General features: G+C 34.0%; 1 protein-coding gene across 2 annotated transcripts in view; it reads right to left on the bottom strand.

The window, feature by feature from the left end:
- Positions 1–24135, bottom strand: part of CSMD3 (CUB and Sushi multiple domains 3) — a 1203192-nt gene that overhangs the window by 907202 nt on the left and 271855 nt on the right. For both annotated transcript variants that reach the window (XM_047783389.1, XM_047783390.1), the window contains exon 4: positions 23890–24084. In XM_047783389.1, coding sequence (XP_047639345.1) covers positions 23890–24084 — 195 coding nt within the window. The remainder of the gene's footprint in view (positions 1–23889; positions 24085–24135) is intronic.

Here is a 24135-nt window from a genome sequence, read left to right as displayed (position 1 = left end):
TGGTGCATTTGCACAACAGAATATTACTCAGCCATAAAAAAAATGAAATAATGTCATTTGTAGCAACACGAATGGACCTAGAAATTATCATACTGAGTGAAATAAGTCAGATAGAGAAAGAAAATATCACATCACTAATACGTGTAATATGAGAAAATCTGAGATCACTAATATGTGGAATCTAGTAAAGAATGATACAGAACTTTTTAACAAAACAGAATCAGACTCAAAAGATTTCAAAACCAAACTTTTGGTTAACAGGAAAACATTGGGGAGAAGGATAAATCAGGAGGTTGGGACTGACATATACACACTACTATATATGGAGTGGATGAGTAACAAGGACCTACTGTACAGCATAGGGAAATCTACTCAATACTCCAAGGTTACCTATATGGGAAAATAATCTAAAAAGGAATGGATATATGCACATGTATAACTTATTCACAGTGCTGATGCACCTGAAGCTTACACAACACTGCAAATCAACTATACTCCAATACAATTTAATTTCTAAAAAAAGAAAGAAAATACTAATAAGTATTCTGTAAAAAATGCAAAATCAAATATACTGTTAGGACTTGATCTGAGAACTACTGACAGTTTCTCCATGTTAGGGATGATATGCCTAGCTCGTAGAGTGACTAGAATAAAGATTCAGGGGATGACCTTAATCAAGCACAATGCATGTACATCACCAGAAACCCATTAAAAGGTACTTCTTTTTCTTAGCTTCTTTTTATTTATTTTTGTTAATTATCATACACATTCATGGCCCTTCTATCTATGAGGTAAAGGAAGAAGGACATAAAGTTAAATAATATAAAATAATGTTTGAGAGTGGAACGTGCAAAACATCTAGAGATAACATCCTTGGAGCAAGGCCAGAGGGCTGAGTTCTCAAGGAAACCTTTGAAAAAAGAATTGATGCAAGACAATTCTATGTGTAGTAAATATCATCTGTTTGAAATCAATTCCAAATAGGCAAACCTAAAAATATTATAATTTTGGAAAGATAACAAACAGCTTAATTATGTTAGAAAAATGCACTAAGACCATGCTGGTTCTGACAATAAACTTGGTCCTGTCATGCACAGTGTAAAGCTTAGTACAGATTCAGTATGCAACTACATAGTAATGATTAACAACATACTAAGTGATAACTACAACATTTAGGCCTTTTAGACAGATGGAAGAGATGGAGGCAATATAACAGCTGTTGGGAGGTGGGCCTAAGAAGCCTACTATCTTCTGTGGTATTCTATAATGATTTCTGAAAGATTCCTTTCTTTCCTGTAACCAAAGGTTAAAGAATCAGGATTATGGGTGGTCACTCATTTTCCTGTTTTGTTTTTTTGTTTGTTTGTTTGTTTTGTCTTGCTTCCAGTCATTAAGTACTTTATAACTAGCAGCAAGCCAACAGCAGGCATTTTGAGCCTGGTACTCCAAATGGGACTTGGATTAGAAAGGAAAAGCAAAATTTGCTAGGAAAGGAAAATTATTAACCTTATAAGAAATCTAAGTGTACTGATTATCTCTGTTTTCAGGTTCCCAGAGTGCCAGATAGAAATATATTGTAAGTAAAACTGGATACAATTTTAAGATCTCTACATAAGCTATGATCATATGAAGCAGTTTAAAATTTTCAGGCCAAACAGCAGAAAGTTTTTAATGGTACCTTATCTTTTGTAATACTTTTCCCTTTCTAAAATTCACTATAATTTGTAATTATATAAATTTTGTTTGATTATTTGCAAAAATCTCTATTCTTCACTAGGCTACTCTCTTCATGATGGTAGGACTATTTTTCTTTTTTTAATTGGTGTTTTTCTAGTATCTCTAGTGTCTAGAGTATTTTAAAAAATGAATAAATTGTCAGCAGTTCCAACCTATCCTTTCACTTTGTTATCACTTTATTTTTCATAATATCTGACCTTAAAAAAGTGTTACCATGGAGTTCCCCTGTGCTGCAGTAGCTTAAGGATCCAGTATTGTCACTACAGCAGCTTTGATTGCTGTTATGGTGATGGTTCAATCCATGGCCCAGAAATTTCCACATGCAGCAGGTGAGACCAAAAATGAAAGGGGTTACCATATTCTAAATAATATTAAAAACAGAATAGTTATTTAATTGTACTATATTGTCTTTTAAAAAGGGGTCTTTTAAGAGGGCCAATTCATATCATTAGAATTGCTACAATTAAAAACAAAACAAAACCAAAAAAAAAGTTTGGGTGATGAAGATAAATCAGAACTCTTGTGCAGTCTTGGTGGGAATGTCAAATGGTGCAGCTGCTGTGGGAAACAGTATAGTGATTCCCAAGAAAATTATACATAGAATTACCATATGACCAGCAATTCAACTTTTGGTCATTTACCCAAAAGAATTGAAAATAGGATCTTAAGACATATCTATACACGTATATTCACAGTAGCTAAAACATGGAAGCAAATCGTGTGGCTATTCATAGATGAATGGATAAGCAAAGTATGTTATATAGACACAATGGAATATTCTTCTGTTTTATAAAAGAAGGACATTCTGACATATACCACAACATGGATGAATCTCAAGGACATTATGCTAAGTGAAATAACCCAGTCAAAAAAGACAAAACTTGGGAGTTTCCGCTGTGTGGTAAGTTAAGGATCCATCACCGTTTTTGTGTCAGGATGAGTTTGATCCCTGGCCTTGCAGTGGGTTAAGGATCCAGTGCTGCCACAGCTGCAGCTCAATCCCTGGCCTAGGAACTTCCATATGTCATGGGTGTAGCCAAAAAAAGAATGAAAAGAAAAGACAAATCTAGTATGATTCCATTTACATGAGGTACCTAAAGCCTTCAGAATCAGAAACAGGAAGAAGAATGGTGGTTGCCAGTGGCAAAGGTGGGAGGAAGGAATTGGAGTTACTATTTATTTAACGATTATAGAGTTTCAGTTTTGTAAGATGAAAAAAGTTCTGGGGATGGACGACAGTTGATGGTTGCACAACAAATAAATAAACAACTGTATGCTTAAAATTGTTTAGTTGGTATTTTTTATTTGTTTTCTGCATATACTACAATAAAAAATAGGGTTAAAGGGTTATGTTACTATAAAACAAGAAGGTTTTCTAAGAATGTTCATCTCTGCCCCAGCTATTGCCCACCTTTTAAAATATTTAGAACTGGAAGGCAAATACTTAACTTCCAAGTGTAAAGAAGGCCACTATTAAGGGGGTTGGGAAAACATTAAAGTGTATTATTGAGGCAAAAGCATGCTCAGAAGTCCTAAAGTACGTTAAAAAAAAATTTGTCTTAGTTCAGAGCTCATGCCCTTTCAAAAGACTGAAGTATTTGTGTTCCACTTATATTTAATTTCACCCACTGAAAGTACTGGGAACATCTGAGAACCATCTAAATCACCTCGATTTTTATCATATGTCTTAGAATTCTTGATCTGAATTATGATTTACAATGTGATATATCTAGAAAATGATCTTTTCAAAGTGTTTTAAGACTTCATTTTTCAGCATCACAAGATGATTAAATACGACAAGTAACAGAATACATGAGATTTGTATAAAGCAGTATACTATACTTCTATGAAGACATATGTGATTACAGAATATAGGCAAGCACTAAAATATTTAAATACTTCAGAGAAAAAGAAAGTAGTAGTCCTTGGGAAGAATATATTTGGATCTTAGTACAAATATGCCTTTTATACAGAATTTAACTTTATCTGCTAGAAGCATTTTGAAGCTAACAAACAAACACATAAACAAATGTAGTTTGTGTTTGCTAGATGATAAGGCACTTCTAGGAAGCGTTAGAGACAAGATGACAGTGTAGAAGGAACTGACACACCTCCTCTCATGAAAACATCAAAATGACAACCTAACTGCTGAACAACCATCAACAAAAAAGACTGGAAACTACCAAAAAAAGAGAAGCCATTTCTGAATTTTATATCAGCATTAGCAGGGTCAGAATTCAGGTAAACTGAATGAGGACTACTCTTGGGTGTGAAAAATTCAGTGATTAACATAAGCTATAATTCAACATTAAAATTTTTATAGAAATCAATGCAAAAAATTTTATGAGCAGAATATCAATTTTTTTTTTATGGCTACACCTGTGGCATATGGAAGTTCCCAGGTTAGAGGTCGAATTGGAGCTGCAGCTGCAGGTCTATACCACAGGCACAGACAGCAACACAGATGTGAGCAGCATCTGCGACCTATGCCAAGGCTTGAGGCAACTCAGAATCCTTAATTCACTGAGCCAAGGCCAGAGATTGAACCTGCAGCCTCACTGATACTAGTCAGGTTCTTAACCTGCTGAGCCACAAAAGGAACTCCATGATATCAAAATTTTAAATAAAGACAAGATCAATGTTCTTCTTTTCTCCTTTTATCCCCTTTGACTACAATATGACTGGGTATAAAATTAAGCTTTTGCTGTAGAATATCTTTATAAGGATATTTATGTAACAAACAGCATTGGAAGAGAAAGACTGTTTCTTCCTCTGGAGTAGAGGGAAGATTTCCTTACATGGATAATAAAAAATAATGTCTCCCTTTGGGGTGAATGTTGAGCACGTTTGTTAGACGTCTACATTTAAAATATTGGGGTTTCTGAAGTTTGGGGTTCCTCAACCCTGACACAAAGTCACTGCATGTACAGTAACCACTTGTGGCATTTTACTTTGTCTTGTGGTATTTGGAGGGCAAATTCTGCAATAAGAACTGATTTAATTTTAAAGCTTATGGTATTTACTGTGCCTCAATTTCAAAAGTCCTTTGTGTCTGAACCAGGAGTCTCAAGTCTTTGAGACACACATATATGAATGACACTATAGCAATTTAACTCGCTAGTTTTCAGGTAAGATAAAATGTTAAAATTTTCATAGTTACTGGCATGGCAGCATATTGTTTTATTTTCCAATTTCTTCAAAGGCAAATAAACACTTGGACATTTCTGTATGCTACAATCTTGCTGTAGTTTTCATCTGATACAGTTTACTTATGCTGAAATGACTTTTAAATAGCTTTATATATAATTACTACTTAAATATCCTTTACTACATTGTCTTCAAAAATTTTTACACTAAATAAATTAGATACTGATGGTACTGAAGAAAATAGTAGTGCACTTCATACACTTTCTTTGCTTGCATTCAACATTTCAGAAATAGATGCTAAAATGCAGAGGTAGTTGAATTTTCAGAGGATGAGATGTGTATTATAAGCATAGCTCTCTGTGAATACATAACTTCCCTATGCTGAATTTAAATCTAATTTTGTGACAGCTGTAAAAATGGCTACCTCATAGAAGCAAAGAAATCAAATTTATGCTATTCTCTGAAAAGTTACAATGCTAAATAAAGCATTGTTCTGAATTTTAAACCACAACATTTCTGCCTCTAGTAAATTTCCTGGGAAAATCCAATTCTTTAGAAAATATTTATAAATCACCTTTCACAATGAAGAATTTTGAAATCATTTTCAAACATAAGTAGTAAGAAAAAGAGGGGTGGGACTTCACACAGAAAGTTATTTGTTCATAAACATCTAGGGCAGAAAAAAGGTATTGCTATGGCCACTAAGTGTGCTGAAAATTATGACTGAATAAGTCAGGTTTGTACTAAACCTACATGATGCCAACACTTCTTGATAAAAAAAAAAAAAAAAAAAGGATGAGAAAGAAAGTGGAAAAAAAATACGTCAGCAAAGGGAAAGGCTGACACTACTGACTCTATTGTGAGCACAGAGAGGTAGAAACAAGAAAGACACATCCGTGAATCACATGTATGGTAAGGAAGTTTCCTCCATAGATTATTTCTAGTTTTTAATTTTACTTTTATGAAGTGCTGAATTAAAACATGATGAAATAAATTTGAATAATATAACTTGAGTGGACGCAGTCTAAGCTCATAACTATCAAGTGCAACTTACCCAATTGCATTCCTAAAGTAAAGTGAAACAGTGATATTTTCTTTTATTCTTTCAAAAGCCAAAGAGCCTATCCCTGAGTACAACTGCAAACCTAAGCCTAAAGTCTTTGTAACCATCTGCTTGGGACCTAGTATATGAAATGTTATACTATGAAAAGATATATGATCAGAACACATTTTGGTTATAAACAGATATAGATATGTACATATATTTATAAAATTTTAATGGACATGCTTAATAAAAAACTAATGATAGGCAAAATATTTCTTAAATTTGAACTAATAATCCTTTTTCACATTTAGGAGGGAAAAGAATGGAGGAAGTAAATACAGATAATGCCAGATGACAACTTAAAATCAGCAAAATCTTCTGAGGAGTCTTCCCATTATTCAAGTGTCTTTGAGATCACTTAGCCTGAGAGCAAATATTGATGTGTATTTTTACTTAAGAAAAGTGAGTGCCCTTGTTAGGGCCTTGTTAAAGCCATGTTGTAAGTACTATGAATGTTTATAAATATTCTGCTACTTATAAGCTTATGTAGGCTCGTACTTTTGTACCATTTTTGAAGTATTTATAGTCATGTGGCTTGTTTTAGCCAATGAAATAAAAATACCCTACATACACTGTTGCACCTCCTGACCAAAATTTTAAGATTTACTACCTGATTGCCATTTGTACTTTTATTCCTCTGCCTTAAAAATTATGGGGAAATGTCCTGAGATGGGACCTCTATAACCCTGAGTTACCCAGGGTTAACTATGACTATGGTAAGCAGAGCCCTTCTGCTGCTTATATTCTATAGGCAGACTGAGAAAATATCTAACTTTCATTTCTTGAAGCTACTAAGATTGTAGGGTATTTGTTATTGCCATATGAGCCAGCCAATACAAGCCATATATTAGTTAATTCTGATGTATTAAATAAAATAAAAAGACGTTCAAGATTTCTTGATACTTTCCAAGCTTTGACTTTTTATTTTTCCTGAACTACAGTCACTTTATCTCAAACATCTCCATCGATGTTCATTATAATATCTCTCTTGAGCTAAATTATCCATGAGGGCAGAAGGAGTTAACCTAAATTTAATTAAGAAAAAAAAAATCAATGAAACAGACTGAGGTTCTCATTAAATGATTAAATTACTCCTCATTAAAGATTTGTTCCTACAAAATAATAGAAAATACACTTAAAGGTCACTTGATTAACACTGTGGGATATAAATTGATTGTGTTATTGTTCAAATGACAGAAAACAAGGAAAGTAGCCTCTGTTCACCACTCCTGCTAACTGCTAAGTTAGAGGGTCATAGAATGAAAACTTCACCTACCATAAGCTAATCAAAACACTGGTGCTTGGAAAAAAAAAATTTAAAAAGCCATATGTCAAAGCGTGGAGAAATGATGATCATTGACACTTTTATAAGTAACTGCAGGTGAGAATAACATCTTGATTTTTCTGAAAATACAAATTGACAGAATAAATGCTTTGTTTTATTTTATTTTTACAGTCACACCTGCCGAATATGAAAGTTGCCAGGCCAGGGGCCAAATTGAAGCTGCATCTCCCAGCCTACACCACAGCTATGGCAACACCAGATTTGAGCCACATCTGTGACCTATGCCACAGCTTCCGGCAATGCTGAATCCTTAACCCACTGAGCAAGGCCACGGTTAGAACCTGCCTTGACAATACTGGGTCGTTAATCTGCTGAGCCACAACAGGAACTCTGATAAAATAAACGTTTTTTTGAATTCATGGAATCAAATACTTCCAAATGCTTATCTATATAATTTGTTAGGAAGTTTTATTGGGGAATAATTTGGTAACCCTAATTTAAAATAACATAAGAAATAACCTTACTAATTTTTTCTTCTACAATCATCCAGGGAAGATTCTGCAAGGTTGTTTAAAATATTTATCAACAATAAACTCCTTAAAATGTAAGGCTCAATGATGCATTTAGACGATTTCCACTGATTGAGGTGAAAGCATGAGAATGATGATAATATTCTTAATATTGAATACAATAAATATCAATGGCTAAGGTACACAAAGCATTCAGTCATACAGCAATATTTTAGGCATTTCCACATTCTCTCTTTCCAACTTTTTCTTTATTCCTTTTCTAGCTTAAATTTTGCTTTTAACTCTTGCCCCATAAATGCATTATATATTGGAAGTAATATGAAAAAGGAAGAAGTCCAGAGTTTCGTGGTGGCCTAGTGGTTAAGGATCCAGCACTGTCACTGCTGTGGCTTGGGTCACTGCTGTGGCACATGTTTGATCCCTGGCTTAGAAACTTCAGCATGCCACAAGCATGGCCAAAAACTAAAAATTTTTAAAAAAGGAAGAATTGCAAATTTTGACTGTTCATTGTAAGAATGATATTGCATGAAACAAATTTTCCCCAAATCTTAGTCATAGCATATAAAGAAAAATGAACCATAACTTGTAGTATTCACTGTTAATTTAAATTTTATAAAAATTTAGAAAAATTTATAGAGACAAATTATTCACATACAACTGAGCACTTTCCTCTGAGGTTACTGTGGATTGCGAAGGAAAAAAATCATGAAAATATCCTCACTGAATACTTCCACATGCCACATAATGTCCCTTAATCTCTAACCATTACCTAGAAATCCTCTCCTTTATCCTCAAAGAAATCACCACCAATATGATCCAGGAATAATACGTCTTATTCAGGGAATAGATGTTGAATCAAGAGATCATGCACTAAATACGCTAAAATTTATAGTCAAGAAAAGATAGTCTGACAAGGAATCTAAAGATAACCTTTCTGATAAAATGTTACAGGGCTAACTGCAGCACGTTCCTAACTAAATTTTTACTAGTTAATAAGTTAGTTATCAATAGCCACTCAAATTTTGGATTCTCATGGGAATTTTAGTCTGTCTATCCTCTGGGCATTTATACATGTCCTGGAGGATTAACTTGGATCTGACTAATTCAGTTGATGGTGAATTCATCCCCCACTGAAGAGACTGGGATAGTCTAGCTTTCAAAGAATCCTGAGTAATGTATATAACCACTGGAAAGTTACAAAGGTTTCAGAATCTTATAAAGACCTTACTGATTTTGGTTATAGTTTCCCAGGTTTTAACTCCTATTCCAGTGTGAACTTTGGCAAGTTTTTTAACCTTCACTTGTCTCAGTGGATGGTTATAATTAAAAAATCATAACACTTAACCGGTAAGTTTTTATAAAGGTAAAATGAGAAAATTCTTATATAATGCTTAGAACTATCCTTAGAATATAAGAACTTAGGAGTTCCCGTCGTGGCGCAGTGGTTAACGAATCCGACTAGGAACCATGATAATGCTTAGAACTATCCTTAGAATATAAGAACTTAGGAGTTCCCGTCGTGGCGCAGTGGTTAACGAATCCGACTAGGAACCATGAGGTTGCAGGTTCAGTCCCTGCCCTTGCTCAGTGGGTTAAGGATCCGGCGTTGCCATGAGCTGTGGTGTAGGTTGCAGACACGGTTCAGATCCCGTGTTGCTGTGGCTCTGGCGTAGGCTGGTGGCTACAGCTCCGATTCAACCCCTAGCCTGGGAACCTCCATATGCAGCGGGAGCGGCCCAAGAAATGCAAAAAGACAAAAAAAAAGAATATAAGAACTTAAAAAATATTATGTGTGTTATTATTATTGTTGAGATGGTACTATAGACTAAAAGTATGTGTTCCCGAAAAAATTCATGTTTGAAATTTACCAGTGCCTTAATCTTAGGCTTCGCGACTGCCAAAACTATGAGAAATAAATTTATTTTGCTTATAAACCACCGAGTCTTTTATTTTGTTACGGCAATCTCAAAAGGTAAGACAAATGACAAAAAGAAACTTCCCTCAACTATCTACCACTTCTATGCAAATTCTGTATGTGTCTGTGTATGTGTGTGTGTGCGCCTGTGTGCACATGTTCAAAAAAAGAACGACAGGAATCTTTCGCCTATTGTTTATGGTCTGTCATTTATAATGGATACATTTACATAAACAGATTACATAAACGGCAGTTGCCATATTGTCAAAAAAAAAATGCTTACTGTCTCAAAAAAGTTCAAATATACTTAATGGCTTACACTAGACTAGAGGATAAGTTTCAAACTCTCCAGTCTGGCCTTCAAAACTCTCCAAAAAATGATTTCAATTGATCATCTCAGTTGAAATTGTAACCTCGCCTCTCTACATTTGTCTCCATAAGCCACAGTCAACTCATTTTAGTGTCCCCAAGTAAGGTGTTCAATAACCACAGATAAATACATTCCCATAATGGTACACATTATATATGACTAAATACATTCGTTTCCTAAACCAAGAAAGGTTGAAATATCTTGAGAATTTCAAAAACTGTTTGGAGAAGAGCAAATGCATATGAAAAGACTGTTATTAATAAATTTTGAGTTGAAACAAATCGGAGGAAGAAGACAGTAACTCAAGACAGCAAGTTGTTTTAATTAAGACATTTTGTTTACATGATTGGCTATATTTAAGAGAAAATTTTAAGCATTTTCATAGACTAAGGCTAAAGGGAAAATGAAAAGAATAAAGTATTATAATCAAGACAGTAGGAAAGAGAGTATAATAAAAGTTAGAACATGGTATTGAAGCCAAATTGCTTGAATACAAAATCTATCACTACTTTTTACTTGCTACATGACCTTGGGAAGTTTTCTTAACCTCTTTGTGCTTCAGTTTGAGCATCTATAAAATGAGGATAGAAACACTTTATATGGCACAAGTATAAAGATTAAATGGGTAATTGCATATAGATATTTCAAAACTGTCTCTGTCTCAAAGGGAAATACTCAATAAATTTTATGAGATAAAAAAGAAGGCAATACAATATGAACACTTAAGTTATTTCAAATCTCCACCAAGATTAATCTCTCTCTCACCAAGACAAAATTCTGAGCTGCTTCTGATCTTTAATGGTATTTCACTTCTGCCTTACAGTAGAAGGGCTGTTTATACTTTACTACAGTATTTACTTATGTGTGTTTTCCATAAGTCATAAGCTCCTTAAAATCAGCAACTGTTGTGTATATCTTCTCCATCACTCTCAGTCAACAGATATTTGATTAAATATCAATACAAATATATTATCTCTTCTTTAATTTGAAAATGTTATTATAATATTCAAATGATTATAATTAATATTCCATTAAATTTTATATGTTTTGAATAAAGGAGTAATTATGCCTGATATTTTTATTGAGGCATAATACTTTGTACTGCAATGATTTTTTTCTTTTCTTTTGGCCTTTTAGGGCCACACCCATGGCAAATGGAAGGTCCCAGGTTAGGGGTCAAATTGGAGCTATAGCTGTTGGCCTATGCCATGGCCACAGCAACTTGGGATCCGAGTCGTGTCTGCAACCTACACCACAGCTCAAGGCAACGTTGGATCTTTAACCCACTGAGCAAGGCCAGGGATCGAACCTGCATCCTTATGTATCCTAGTCAGATTCATTAACTGCTGAGCCATGAAGAAAACTCCTGTGCTGTGATGATTTTCTAAATATGCGGTTGCATTGACAATGACCTCATCTCAGTTGTCTGGAATCACTTTCTTTATTGCAAATATAAAGATTCAGGAGCAATGTTATTTAAGAAAGAATTATGATAAATGCAATCGTGCAACATTTTCATAAAATCTGGAATAATCATTATTATATTTATAAGTAGTTACAAATTAATGTTAAGCATAACGTTTTGTTAACTATATTCATGTTGAATTTCCTGTATAAGATGGGTAAAAATAAAAGACTAATTTGGAAATTAAATATCTATTAAACAACAAAATATAAAAGAAAGCTAAAATTATATTAATGCTAAAACATGATGCCTTTGGTTCTGTTCTCTGATGATGAATTTTCAGGTCAAATTCCAAATTTGCAAACTAACCAAGAGATTCAGATTTTAAAAATACAAAAAATTGAGTCAGAACTAAATCTAGATAGTTAGGTCTGCACATCACTCATATTGGCCAATAATATTAGGCATGTGTATTTTGATTATATTCATTCTATGAATACCATTCTCAATCTTTTCAAAAACAAGGCCTCGTTTATACATCAATAAGAAGATGTGATGCAACCCTGGGAAGCTCATTATCTAACTTCATATTTACTAATATTATATAATAGAACAGAGCCTGCTAAATTATATAGTGCCTTCTTTATGATATATTGCATAAGAAATTTCCCACTCTTAGTAAGTTTGGTTTTCCAGCACAAATTGCTTTTAGTTTATGAGACTATGAACTAATCATGTTCTCCAGATTTGTTTAGGTTCCCAGATGGACTAAAGCCAAATTTAATGCTGATTCTAACAAGCATATAAGAAGAATACAGAACTTGACTTTTGTATATTAACCTTGCTATTGGTTTCAACTTATCATTCCATTATTTTCTCTTCACATAGATATCCTTATTTTCATTTATTTTATTTGCTATATGAATCAAATTTTTATGCTGCATCAACTGCCTTTTTATATTACCTATAAATTAACTATAAATATATAATAAGTGACCTTAATATTATAACTTAGTTTGAATGCTATGATAACCTCAAACATAAGGAGCAATAAATGAAGAGAAAATTATCTTGGTCAAAAACACAAGCAATTAGTGACATAAATATGGGACCAATAAAAACTATAGATAAAATACTTATTTTTCAAGACTCTTTCAATATTTAATATATTTAGTGCCAGTTTTACATACATACCAATTATATGGTAAAAAGTAAATTATCTCTGTTCTGTTGAGTCAGAAATGCATTTGGGGAAAATTCTGTGAAATGTGACTATAGGAAGACTTTAGATTTCAAGCACACTGAGCAACAGACCAAAAACGTAGTTTCTGAAGGCATGTAAACTTCAGCATTTAAATTTTGTCATCTATCATTAACCGCCTGAAATATCTATCATCACTGAATGGCTCAAACACACACACATGTAAAATAACTTACTAAGGTGACCAATCAAACTGCACAGGGGAGAAAGAACCCAAGCCAAAAATGTGTAAAGTGTCTTCTAGAATGATTCCTACTAAAACTTTGTTTACTGTGCTTTATTAGCACATACAAAAAAGGACCTTTCACATGAAGCTAGTCCATATAGCTAGCCATTCTTCACATGGCACTACTCAATGTCTTCAGTGAGCTACAATTCCCCTTCCTCCATTAATTTTCCTATACTATTTTGCCTTATCTTTAGAGTGATGGCCTTACAAAGAGCAGTAGAATACCAGATGGTCATTGCTATGGTTCACTGAGTTTATACCCTAGCAGGAAGTTAGATGATTGCTTTTCAAGGTTCTTATCATACATCGAACAACCTATTTCACAACAGGGAATTCTGAATCTGTCAATATATTTTTGGCTAAACATGCTCCATCATCTTTTGTTTAAGCCATGGTGCCAAATAATCATGTGAATGCTTTGTGAGCAGCAAGACATTCTATTTTTTCTTTCTACAAGTTTTAAAATACAGGTAAGTGTTAGAAATGAATATTGCATAATACTTATAAAATTCTGTTTTTATTTTGGGTGTAACCTTATCAAACTATTTTGTAATTTTTCAAAAATATAAACCTTCCTTAAGCAATCCAAATCTTTCATTTAGAAGAAATACTTTAAAATTCTTGTCTATTAAATCAAACAAAAAGCTCTAAGTAAACAAAAGCCTCCATAGAAACATATGGTTTAAAGTTACACAGAATTGGCATAAACAATTGAACATTCAGTTGCCTCAAAAAGAAATTGATTTTTGTCTTTTATTTTCAAAATATACACTTGTCAACATTTTTCTAGAAACTGTAGAGAAAAAGAAGTAAAAAATTATTTCATTGTGGGATTAACAAAACACAAACATCTGTAAGTAAAACTGATTAATTTAAAAGAAGAACGACATACGAAGGAACAAAAAATTTGGGCAACACAGTAAGATAACAACGAAAAAAGGATGGAAAAAAGAAAAAAAAAGTTAACAGCTTCCTGAATGGAGTGAGATATAATTCACAAATACCAAGTGGGGAAAATAATGTGTGAGTCAAATGTTGAAGACAAGGCTGACTATTAGCTGCAGCAGGAAATTTTATGGTAAGAATAGAAAGCCCTGATTTTCTTCTCTAAATATCAGGAACACAAAGAAGATTAGCACCTATTTCTTATTTAAGAATACCACTCTATCTTTTTGCGTGGAAATACAATACACACATTTGGGCAATAACCCAGGACACCAAATAGGTAATCTTCCAAATAAAAGGTCTCATATTCAATAGGCAATGAATTTCGTGAGCACTGGTGCTGTCTCAACCATAATAGCACTTAGCTGTGGGGCATGTGCATAGTGACTTCTCAACAGATATCACTTTAATTATTGAATATATTTCAAATGTGAAGACTTCCAGAAATGAATCAAAATTACCCGTGGGAAATATATTTTACCACTGATGTATATCACTTACTAACCCCAATTTAATTTGTTAGGCTAATGAGGGGTTTATGTTTCGCTTAACCACTATATCTCTGAGAAGAATTAATTCCTCTGCCTATATGGTCCTAGATCACAGGTGTGTCCATTCTCTGATACTATCAGTTTTCAAATACCTGTTTTGATAATGATAATAGTAATCACTACTTGTTTAATAATATAGATTTGGTATTTTGTAAACATTAACTAATACAATCCTTATTACAATAACTATAAAGTAGTAAGGACTTCCCTTTCATACAGATGAGAAAACTGAGATCTGGAACCATAAAATTTCCATATCTTCCCAGCAGCAGAGATATAAAGCAAAATAAAGATTTTACTAGTCCAGCGTCCACTTTTTCCAGAGTTCTTTAATCTCTTATTTTAAAGAAAATATCTCAGAGCTATATGCCTATGTTTAATTGGCAATAGTTATTTTAAAATATTCTGAACACCTATAAAACATAAGTCATCGCTATCATTTCTACATTATTTTTTAAACTATTTTTTTTATGTAATTGGAAATAATTTTCAACTTTTCAGTATGGTCTATGTTCTGGGCATTATGTAACTATTTTTAAAATATTACCTCATTTAATCTAATCTAGCATTTACTACCTCCTGAGTTAGGCAAAAAAATGTTCAATTTTTGACATAAGAAACAACACACTCCAGTAATATGGTGGCAAAAATGCAAATCGGCTAACAGGTCTTACACCCTTAAAGACAAATTGTGCGTCCTTTGCTCCATCATGCTAGACACTACTAAGACAATTTAGTCAGGACATTTTCATTTATTTAATCAGAAAAATGGACTTTCAGAATAAGCTTATGGTACATGGTTGCTGAAGGAAGAGCATATATTTTCCTGGGAGAGATGAGGAAACAGCAGGTGAGAGAAACTTGTAAATTCTTCCTCATAGCCTGACATCGCCAGGATTTTGCTGGCAGTCTTTGATGTGATAAAATAATCTCATTACCAAATGATTTATGTTTTTCTTGCTTGCTTACTAAAAGGTATGCAGAAAATTTTTCCCCATTACTATCAAGTATTGAAGTTCACATGAAGAGGCCAGGTCCTTTATGTGAAATGATAAGGCTAATGAAAGATTTTATGTCCAGATAATGTTGCCAGGCGAGTAATGGCAAGAGTGCTAGAAAAACTCAAAAGTCTTAGAGTTCCTGACAGGGCTCAGTGGAAACAAATCTGACTAGGAACCATGAGCTTACATGTTTGATCCCTGCCCTCGCTCAGTAGGTTAAGGATCCTGAGTTGCTGTGAACTGTGGTGTAGGTCACAAATGCAGCTCAGATCTGGAGTTGCTGGGGCTGCAGTATAGGCCGGCAGCTGTAGCTCTGATAAGACCCCTAGACTGGGAATCTCCATATGCCTTGGGTGCAGCCCTAAAAAAAAGACAAAAGGCAAAACAAGACAAAAAACTCAAAGTCTGTGCTAAAACACTTCCACAGATAATATTTAAAATAACATCTTTGGAAATCAACTAAATCAAATCATACAAACCCCAATTCTCAAAAAGAATTCTTACTGCTTGGCATGACATTACATTTTGATATTCAACAGTATATTTGAGTATTTTTTTTTCTTTTGACATATAACAATTTATCACTAACATTATTCTTTCTATGATTCAGTGAGTTACACTAAAATATTCCCTTCTTTGGGAGTAGATTTAAAGAAAAATGAAGGCAACTTATTAGGTTTTCTTTATCAAAGTTGTTTTTTAGAAAGGAACTACATTTAGCTTCAAAGGAAAATGTGTAATCAGGACATATACAAGAATAAATGACATTTTCTGCTTTTTAATGTCTTTTTGAGATGGTTTTCAGAGTACCAAGCATGAGAGCACCGAAATGCAATTAACACATTTTACTAGTCTTCTAATACCAGCCTCAACAATGCATCCTTTATAGGAATAGCTGACTCGAACAATATAGATTTGAACTGCCTGGGCTGAGTTACACACACATTTTTTTTCAATACTTATATGTACTACTATATTTAAGATCCACTGTTGGCTGAATCCACACTTGCGGAATCCTCTGATAGGGAGGGCCAACTATCTGACTTGTACCTACGTGGATTTTGGTATCCCAGTGGGTGGAATATATATACAATGGATATAGAGAGACAACTGTATTACTTTTTTTTTTAAACACTCTCTGCTACATTTGTTTGTTTCTTTGTTTCACTTCTAACCTCAGATTAGAAATCACTATTTCAAGCTTCTGTCCTGGCTCAGTGGTAACAAATCTGACAGTATCCATGAGGATGAGAATTTGAGGGTTAAGGCTTCAGCATAGCTAGATCACAGACACAGCTTGGATCTCACATTGCTATGGCTGTGATGTAGGCCAGAGATGCAGCTTCTATTAAACCCCTAGCCTGGGGGAACTACCATATGCTGCAGGTATGGACCTTAACCAAAAAAAGGCAAAAAAAAATTAAATTCTTAGGTGTAGATCTAGTAGTACATCATTTACAGGGTCTATCTTAGAAAAATTACCAAATGCACTGAAAGAAACCAAAGATATAAATAAATAAAGAAACACATCACATTCCTGAATTGGAAGACTAAACATAATAAAGAAGTTAGTTCTCAAAAAGATCTACATGTTTAATGCAATTCTTAGTGAAATCCCCAAATTCTTTTCATAGATATTGACAAGGTAATTACAAATACATATGTAAAGGTTACAGACTCGGAATAATTAAAATAAATTTGAAAAATAAGAATGACATGGGAATAAATGACAGCCCTTTCAACAAGTTATGCTGCAGTAACTGAACAATGATAGGCATCTTCCATATGCTGCAGGTATGACCTGCAAAAGAAATCACTATTTCTTTGGAAGGTTTTTGGTATAATTTGCATAAAGAAAACACCTGGTTAAACCTTTCCTCCTCTTTCTCCTTCTCTCACTATTAACTTTAAGTTTATCCCAAATCTATATTTTGGTATCACATTTTGATCTAGATTGTTCATCAATGTTTCTAGCAGGAGAATAAAATTATATTCTGACAAAACAAGTTGCTGCTCTTTTTTTTTCCTATCAGCTGTTTTATTTACCACATTGCAGTAGAAGGCAGTCATATTCCCAAAATTTTGAAGACCCTTTTCACTCCCAATGATAATTTAGCTACCTGCTATCTGTTTTGCTTTGTCAGAGACAACAGTCAGACCTTCTCCTTGTCTGTACTGTCAAATATTTGGTCGTGGACACACGGCATCAACTGACTAAATGGTATCTACATCACTAACATGGAAGCCTTCCCTCAAATGATGTAATCTGTCACATAAAAATAAACTCGATCAACTCTTTACAATATCACCTCCCCTCACCGATCAGTGCTTTCCCGGAAACTTTATGTGAACACCAAGATCTTTACTTTTGGCTATAAATATATTTTAACATCAAAAAAAATTACATCCCTTCAAGTTTTTTTTCTAATCAACATAAAATTCACCTAATACAACCTTAATTTGTCTATGAGTGGCTCCTTAAATCTTTTTTTTTTTTAGGTTTTTATTTGGGTATATTCACACACACACACACATGCACAGACACACACACACAAACATACACATTTTTTTTCTCACATTATCCTCCATCATGTTCTATTGCAAGTGACTAGACATAGTTCCCAGTGCTACACAGCAGGATCTCATTGCTTATCCACTCCAAATGCAACAGTTTGCATCTACTAATAACCCCAAACTCCCAGTCCATCTCACTCCCTCCCCCTCCCTTTGGCAACCACAAGTCTGTTCTCCAAGTCCATGAGTTTGTTTCTTTCCTGTAGAAAGTTTCATTTGTGTCATATATTAGATTCCAGATATAAGTGATATTTGTCTTTCTCTTTCTGACTTACTTCATCAAAAGACTCCTTAAATCTTAATGTGCTAATTATTCTATTAAATGGTTTTATTCTGTGTGGATCTAGGTTTAGTGCATTTATGACAATGTAACTTTGGTATACATTTTTATTAGTCTGTCCTGGGGTGTATATTCCAAAATTCCATTCTGAATATGGCATATCATCATGAATTTCAGAATGTTTAATATAGGAATAGCAAGTCCATTTCACCTTTTCTTCCAACTGCCCTTAATTTGTAAGAAGTATTGGGAGCTGTGAGTTGAGAAGGGCTCTGAGGCCACATTAAAGCTCAGTCTTAAGAAATGTCATGGAAATGTCTATCAAAGGAGGGAGTGCAGAAAAGGTATGTATACCAGATATTTTAATTCCATATTTAGAGCATAGGAATTTGGTTTCAATTTTATAGAATATTGTTTAGCCCAGCATCAGGCAGTTAATTGCCTTTATAAATACTAGCAGATGGTGTTGATAAAAATCCATTGTGCTAGTGAACAAACACAAAAACCCTTACCATACCCTCTAGGTTGATGTGGCATTCATTTTTCTTAATTAAACTATCATAGTTAGGAATCATCAAAAGAACTATCTAAAAGTAAGGGTTTCATCAAGGAGAGAATATGTCAACTCCAGAGAAAGCAATAAGCAGATCATTACAGTGTTATCAGCCCCCTGTGAAGTTATAAATTAAAGAATCAGTATGCTATCAAGTGGCAAAGAGTAGAGGAGGGAAGCCATGGATTGAATAGTCTATTTTTTTTTCCAGAAATGGCAACCACACAAAATTGAAATACACTATTCCTCTACTGCTTACATTTAAATTTTAAAAAAACTTACTGGGTGGTAAAATGCTCCTTAGAAAACTAGATCATGCACTCTATGAAGTATGACTTCATAGACTTCACCCTTAGCCAGTGATATTAGTAACACATGAGAACTACTTTTGAGGCTAGAAAGGAAAATTATTGCCTCACTGAAAAAGATCTTTTTCTATACAGTTGTATTTTTAGCAAGCCCTTTGTGAGATTTTCTCTTAAACCACTGTCCCAACCTGAACTTCCTCCCACTCAACTGGGAGAAATCAAGGTCCTCCTTATGAAGGTGCCTTACAATATAGATTCTGATATTAAAGCAATTATCATATAGGATACTGTAACTATTTGATTACATTATGATCAGCCCTACTAGAACTGAGTTTTTACAAGCAAGACATGTGTTTCTTAATTATATTTTGATTCTTACCACATGAAATAATGCTTTGCACCAGGCTGAAGTATAATAAATATATTTGAATGAGTAAATATATTCATCACTATTATTGTTAAAGAGAAAAAAAGAGAAGCCTGGAAAACTGAAGTTGAGCAGACAGAATTTCAAAAAGACAGTGTCATTATTTGATAGATTAAAAGCCACAGAGGTTAGAATGTAAGTCAAAGGAAATAAGCCTGAAGGGGCTTGGGAATGAGGAGTAGGGAAGTAGAGCATATACTCTGGGAAAAATAAAACGATAAGAAAATCAACAACAAAAACAGAAGAGTTGATTTGAGGTTAGACTGGATATAAGGATAAATGACATTATCCATCCAGTTTTTGACTGTGATTCCTTTTTTTTTTTTTTTGAGGAGACAGTAACAAGAGCTAAGAAAAAGTAAGAAGGTAGAGCTGCATAAACTATGTATGTGACTGATATTGTACATATGCTATCATATTAAACTCCAAAAGCACCGTGATTTTGGTATTTCTATGAATCTATCCATTCCATAATAGCTAAAGAAATAGTTTCCAAAATAATGTAATTTTTGCTCAAATGTCTGAGTCAGTAAGTGGCAGAATCAGTAGTCAGACTCAGATCTTTCTGACCTCAGGCTCCAGACATGAAGATACCTGTGACTCTAGCCCTTCCCATCCAGAGCAGCAGTACCTGTGAACTCAATAACCGCATAGATGAATGGATTAAGAAGATGTAGTACATATACACAATGGAATACTACTCAGCCATAAAAAAGAACAAAATGATGCCATTTGCAGCAGAAACGGACAAATTCTTTGAAAGGTACAATTTTCTAAGACTGAACCAGGAAGAATAGAAAATATGAACAGACCAATTACAAGTACTGAACTTGAGTAAGTAATGTTAAAACAACCAACAGGAAGTCCCTATTGTGGTGCAGCAGAAACAAACCCAACTAGTATCCAGGAGGATGCAGTTTTGATCTCTGGCTTCGCTCAGTGGGTTAGGGATCTGGCATTGCCATGAGCTATGGTATAGGTCACAGACTTGGCTCAGATCCTGCGTTGCTGTGGCTGTGGCATAGGTGGCAGCTGTAGCTCTGTTTCAACCCCTAGCCTGGGAACTTCTATGTGCTGTGGCTGCAGCCCTAAAAAGCAAAAACAACAACAACAAAAAACTACCAACAAACAAAAGTCCAGGACTAGATGATTTCACAGGTGAATTCGATCAAATATTTAGGGAAGAGTTAACATCTATCCTTCTGAAACCATTCTGAAGAACTGCAGAAGAAGGAGCATTTCCAAACTTATGCTATGAGGCCACTATTGCCCTGATACCAAAACGAGACAAAGATACCACAAAGTGAGACTTACAGGCTAATATCATAGACGGACATAGACACAAAAATCCTCAACAAAATATTAGCAAATTGAATCCAGCAATGTATTAAAAGTAAAAGGATCATACTCCAAGATCAGGTGGGATTTGTTCAAAAGATGCAAGGATATTTTCATATCCACAAATAAATCACTGTGATACACCACATTAACCAAATGAAGAATAAAAATCATATGATCATTTCAATAGATGCAAAAAGAAAATTCAACATCCATTTATGATAAAAACTCACAAGAGTGTGGGCACAGAGGGAACATAGCACAATGTAATAAAGGCCATATATGGAAACCCCACAGCTAACAACACACTTAACAGTGAAAAAATGAAAGTATTCTCTTTAAAATCAGAAACAAGAAAAGGATGCCCACTCTCACCACTTTTATTCAACATAGTTTTTGGAAGGCCTAGCCATAGTAATCAGAGAAGAAAATGAAATGAAAGGACGCAAATTGGAAAGGAAGAAGAAAACTCTATTTGCAGATGACATGGTACTATACATAGAAAATCCTAAAGATGCTACTACAAAACTGTTAGAACTTATCAATGAATTCAGATTCATTTATGAGCTCAAATTAATATACAGAAATCTATTGCACCTCTGTATACTAACAATGAAATATCAGAAAGAGAAATTAAGGAAACAATCCCAATTACCACCACATAAAAAAGATTAAAATATCTAGGAACAAAACTACCTAAGGATGCAAAAGACCTTACTTCAAAAACTCTAAGACACTGAAGAAAGAAATTGAGACCACACAAACATATGGAAAGACATACCATGTTCATGGATCAAAAGGACCAATATTCTTAAAATGATTGTATTACTCCAGGTGATCTATAGATTCAATGCAATATCCCTAACAAATTATCAATGGCATGTTTCACACACCTGGAACAAAATTAATATGGACACATAAAAGACCTGTAATAGCCAAAACAATCTTGAAAAGGAAGAATGAAGCTGGTGAAATCACAGTGCCTGTCTTTAGACTATACTACAAAGGTACAGTAAGCAACATATGATGGTACTACTATAAAAACAGACAGATAAATCAGTGGAAAAGGAAAGAAATCCCAGAAATTCTTACTTACAGTAAATCTATAAGAAAGGAGGCAAGAATATACAATAGGAAAGACAGTCTCTTCAATAAGTGGTGCTAGGAAAAACTGGACAACTACATGTAAAACAATTGAATTAGAACACTCTCTAACATCATATACAAAAATAAAGTCAAAATGGATTAAAGACCTAAATGTAAAATCAAATGTTATAAAATTCCAAGAGGAAAACAGGCATAACACACTGACACAAAACACGGATATATTTTTTGGATCTGTACCCTAGAACAATAAAGAAAAGCAAAAATAAATGAGTCCTGTTAAACTTAAAAGCCTTTGGAGAGCACAGGAAACCATAAACAAAATAAAAAAGACTTTTGCACAGCAAAGGAAACCATGAAAAAAACAAAAAGACAACTTACAGAATGGGAGAAAATAGTTTCAAATGATGCAACTGACAAGAGATTAATCTCCAAAATATACAAACAACTTAAACAATTCAACAGCAAAAAAGCCAACAACCCAAATGAAAATGGGAAAAAGACCTGAATAGATATTTCTCCAAAGGAGATACACAGATGGCCAACAAGCACATGAAAAAATGCTCAACATCACTGATTATTAGAGAAATGCAAATCAAAACTACTATGTAGTACCATCTCACACCAGTCAGAATGGCCATCATTAATAAGTCCACAAATAACAAATGCTGGACGGGCTTGGAGAAAAGGGAACCCTCCTGCACTGTTGGTGGGGATGTAAGCTGGTACACCCACTATGGAGAACAGTATGGAGGTACCTTAGAAATCTATACATAGAACCACCATATGATCCACCAATCCCACTCTTGGGCATATATCTAGACAAAACTTTCCTTAAAAAAGACACATGCACCTGCATGTTCATTGCAGCACTATTCACAATAGCCAAGACATGGAAACAACCCAAATGTCCATCAACAGATGATTGGGTTACAAAGACGTGTTATATATACACAATGGAATACTACTCAGCCATTAAAAAAAACAAAATAATGCCATTTGCAGCAACATGGATGGAACTAGAGACTCTCATCCTGGGTGAAGTAAGTCAGAAAGAGAAAGACAAATACCATATGATATCACTTATATCTGGAATCTAATATATGGCACAAATGAACCTTTCCACAGAAGAGAAAATCATGGAGATGGAGAATAGACTTGTAGTTGCCAAGAGGGAGGGGAACGGAGTGGGAGGGACTGGGAATTTAGGGTTAATAGATGTAAACTATTGTCTTTGGAACGGATAAGCAATGGCCTCCTGCTGTAGAGCACTGGGATCTATGTCTGGTCACTTGTGATGGAGCATAATAATGTGAAAAAAAAAAAAAGAATGCATACATGTATGTGTGACTAGGTCACCACACTGTGCAGTAGAAAATTGACAGAACACTGTAAATCAGGTATAATGGAAAAAATAAAAATCATTATAAAAAAATGAGGAAAAAATAAAAATAAACTCCAGATGCTTTCCTAATATAAACATGAAGACACATATATACACAGGTATGTACAGATATGTATATAATAATAGAAATATAATCTCATTTCATAAGTAATATTCTCTTTTCTAGTATTTTTTGTTACTGTCATAGAGTATATGTGTTTTATATTTTTCCCTAGGCTTCTGATTTTCTCTTACATTTATAATAATTTTATTTTTTCCATTATACCTGGTTTACAGTGTTCTATCTAAGCTTCAGATTTTATAAAACAAGTGCCAAACATGTTTTGCAAATATACTGCTGATTACCACTTTTACTTTTAAAATATTTTCATTGCGTTAAACAAATATTCACATAAAAATAATTTTTTTTTCTTCTTTACCTCTACAGATGGGAACAGGAAAATCCCACGAAGCTGTATTAACCGAGTTGGCTATACACGTGAGTTGAGGGTGACCATCGAGGATATATCCAGTTACACAGCTGTAGCGAATCTTGTCTCCAACATCGAACCTTGTACCATACAATACCCCTTTAGGTGGAACTCCTGGATTTCCACAAGAGCTACTCTGCAGTTCTGTAAAGAGGGGGAAAAAGCGAGTTTACAGTTATTTTCATACATATTTTT

This window comes from Phacochoerus africanus, chromosome 6 (genome assembly GCF_016906955.1).
Source record: "Phacochoerus africanus isolate WHEZ1 chromosome 6, ROS_Pafr_v1, whole genome shotgun sequence".
Classification (NCBI taxonomy): domain Eukaryota; kingdom Metazoa; phylum Chordata; class Mammalia; order Artiodactyla; family Suidae; genus Phacochoerus; species Phacochoerus africanus.
Note: the sequence above shows the minus strand (reverse complement) of the source record. Positions and strands in the feature narration are given on the sequence as shown.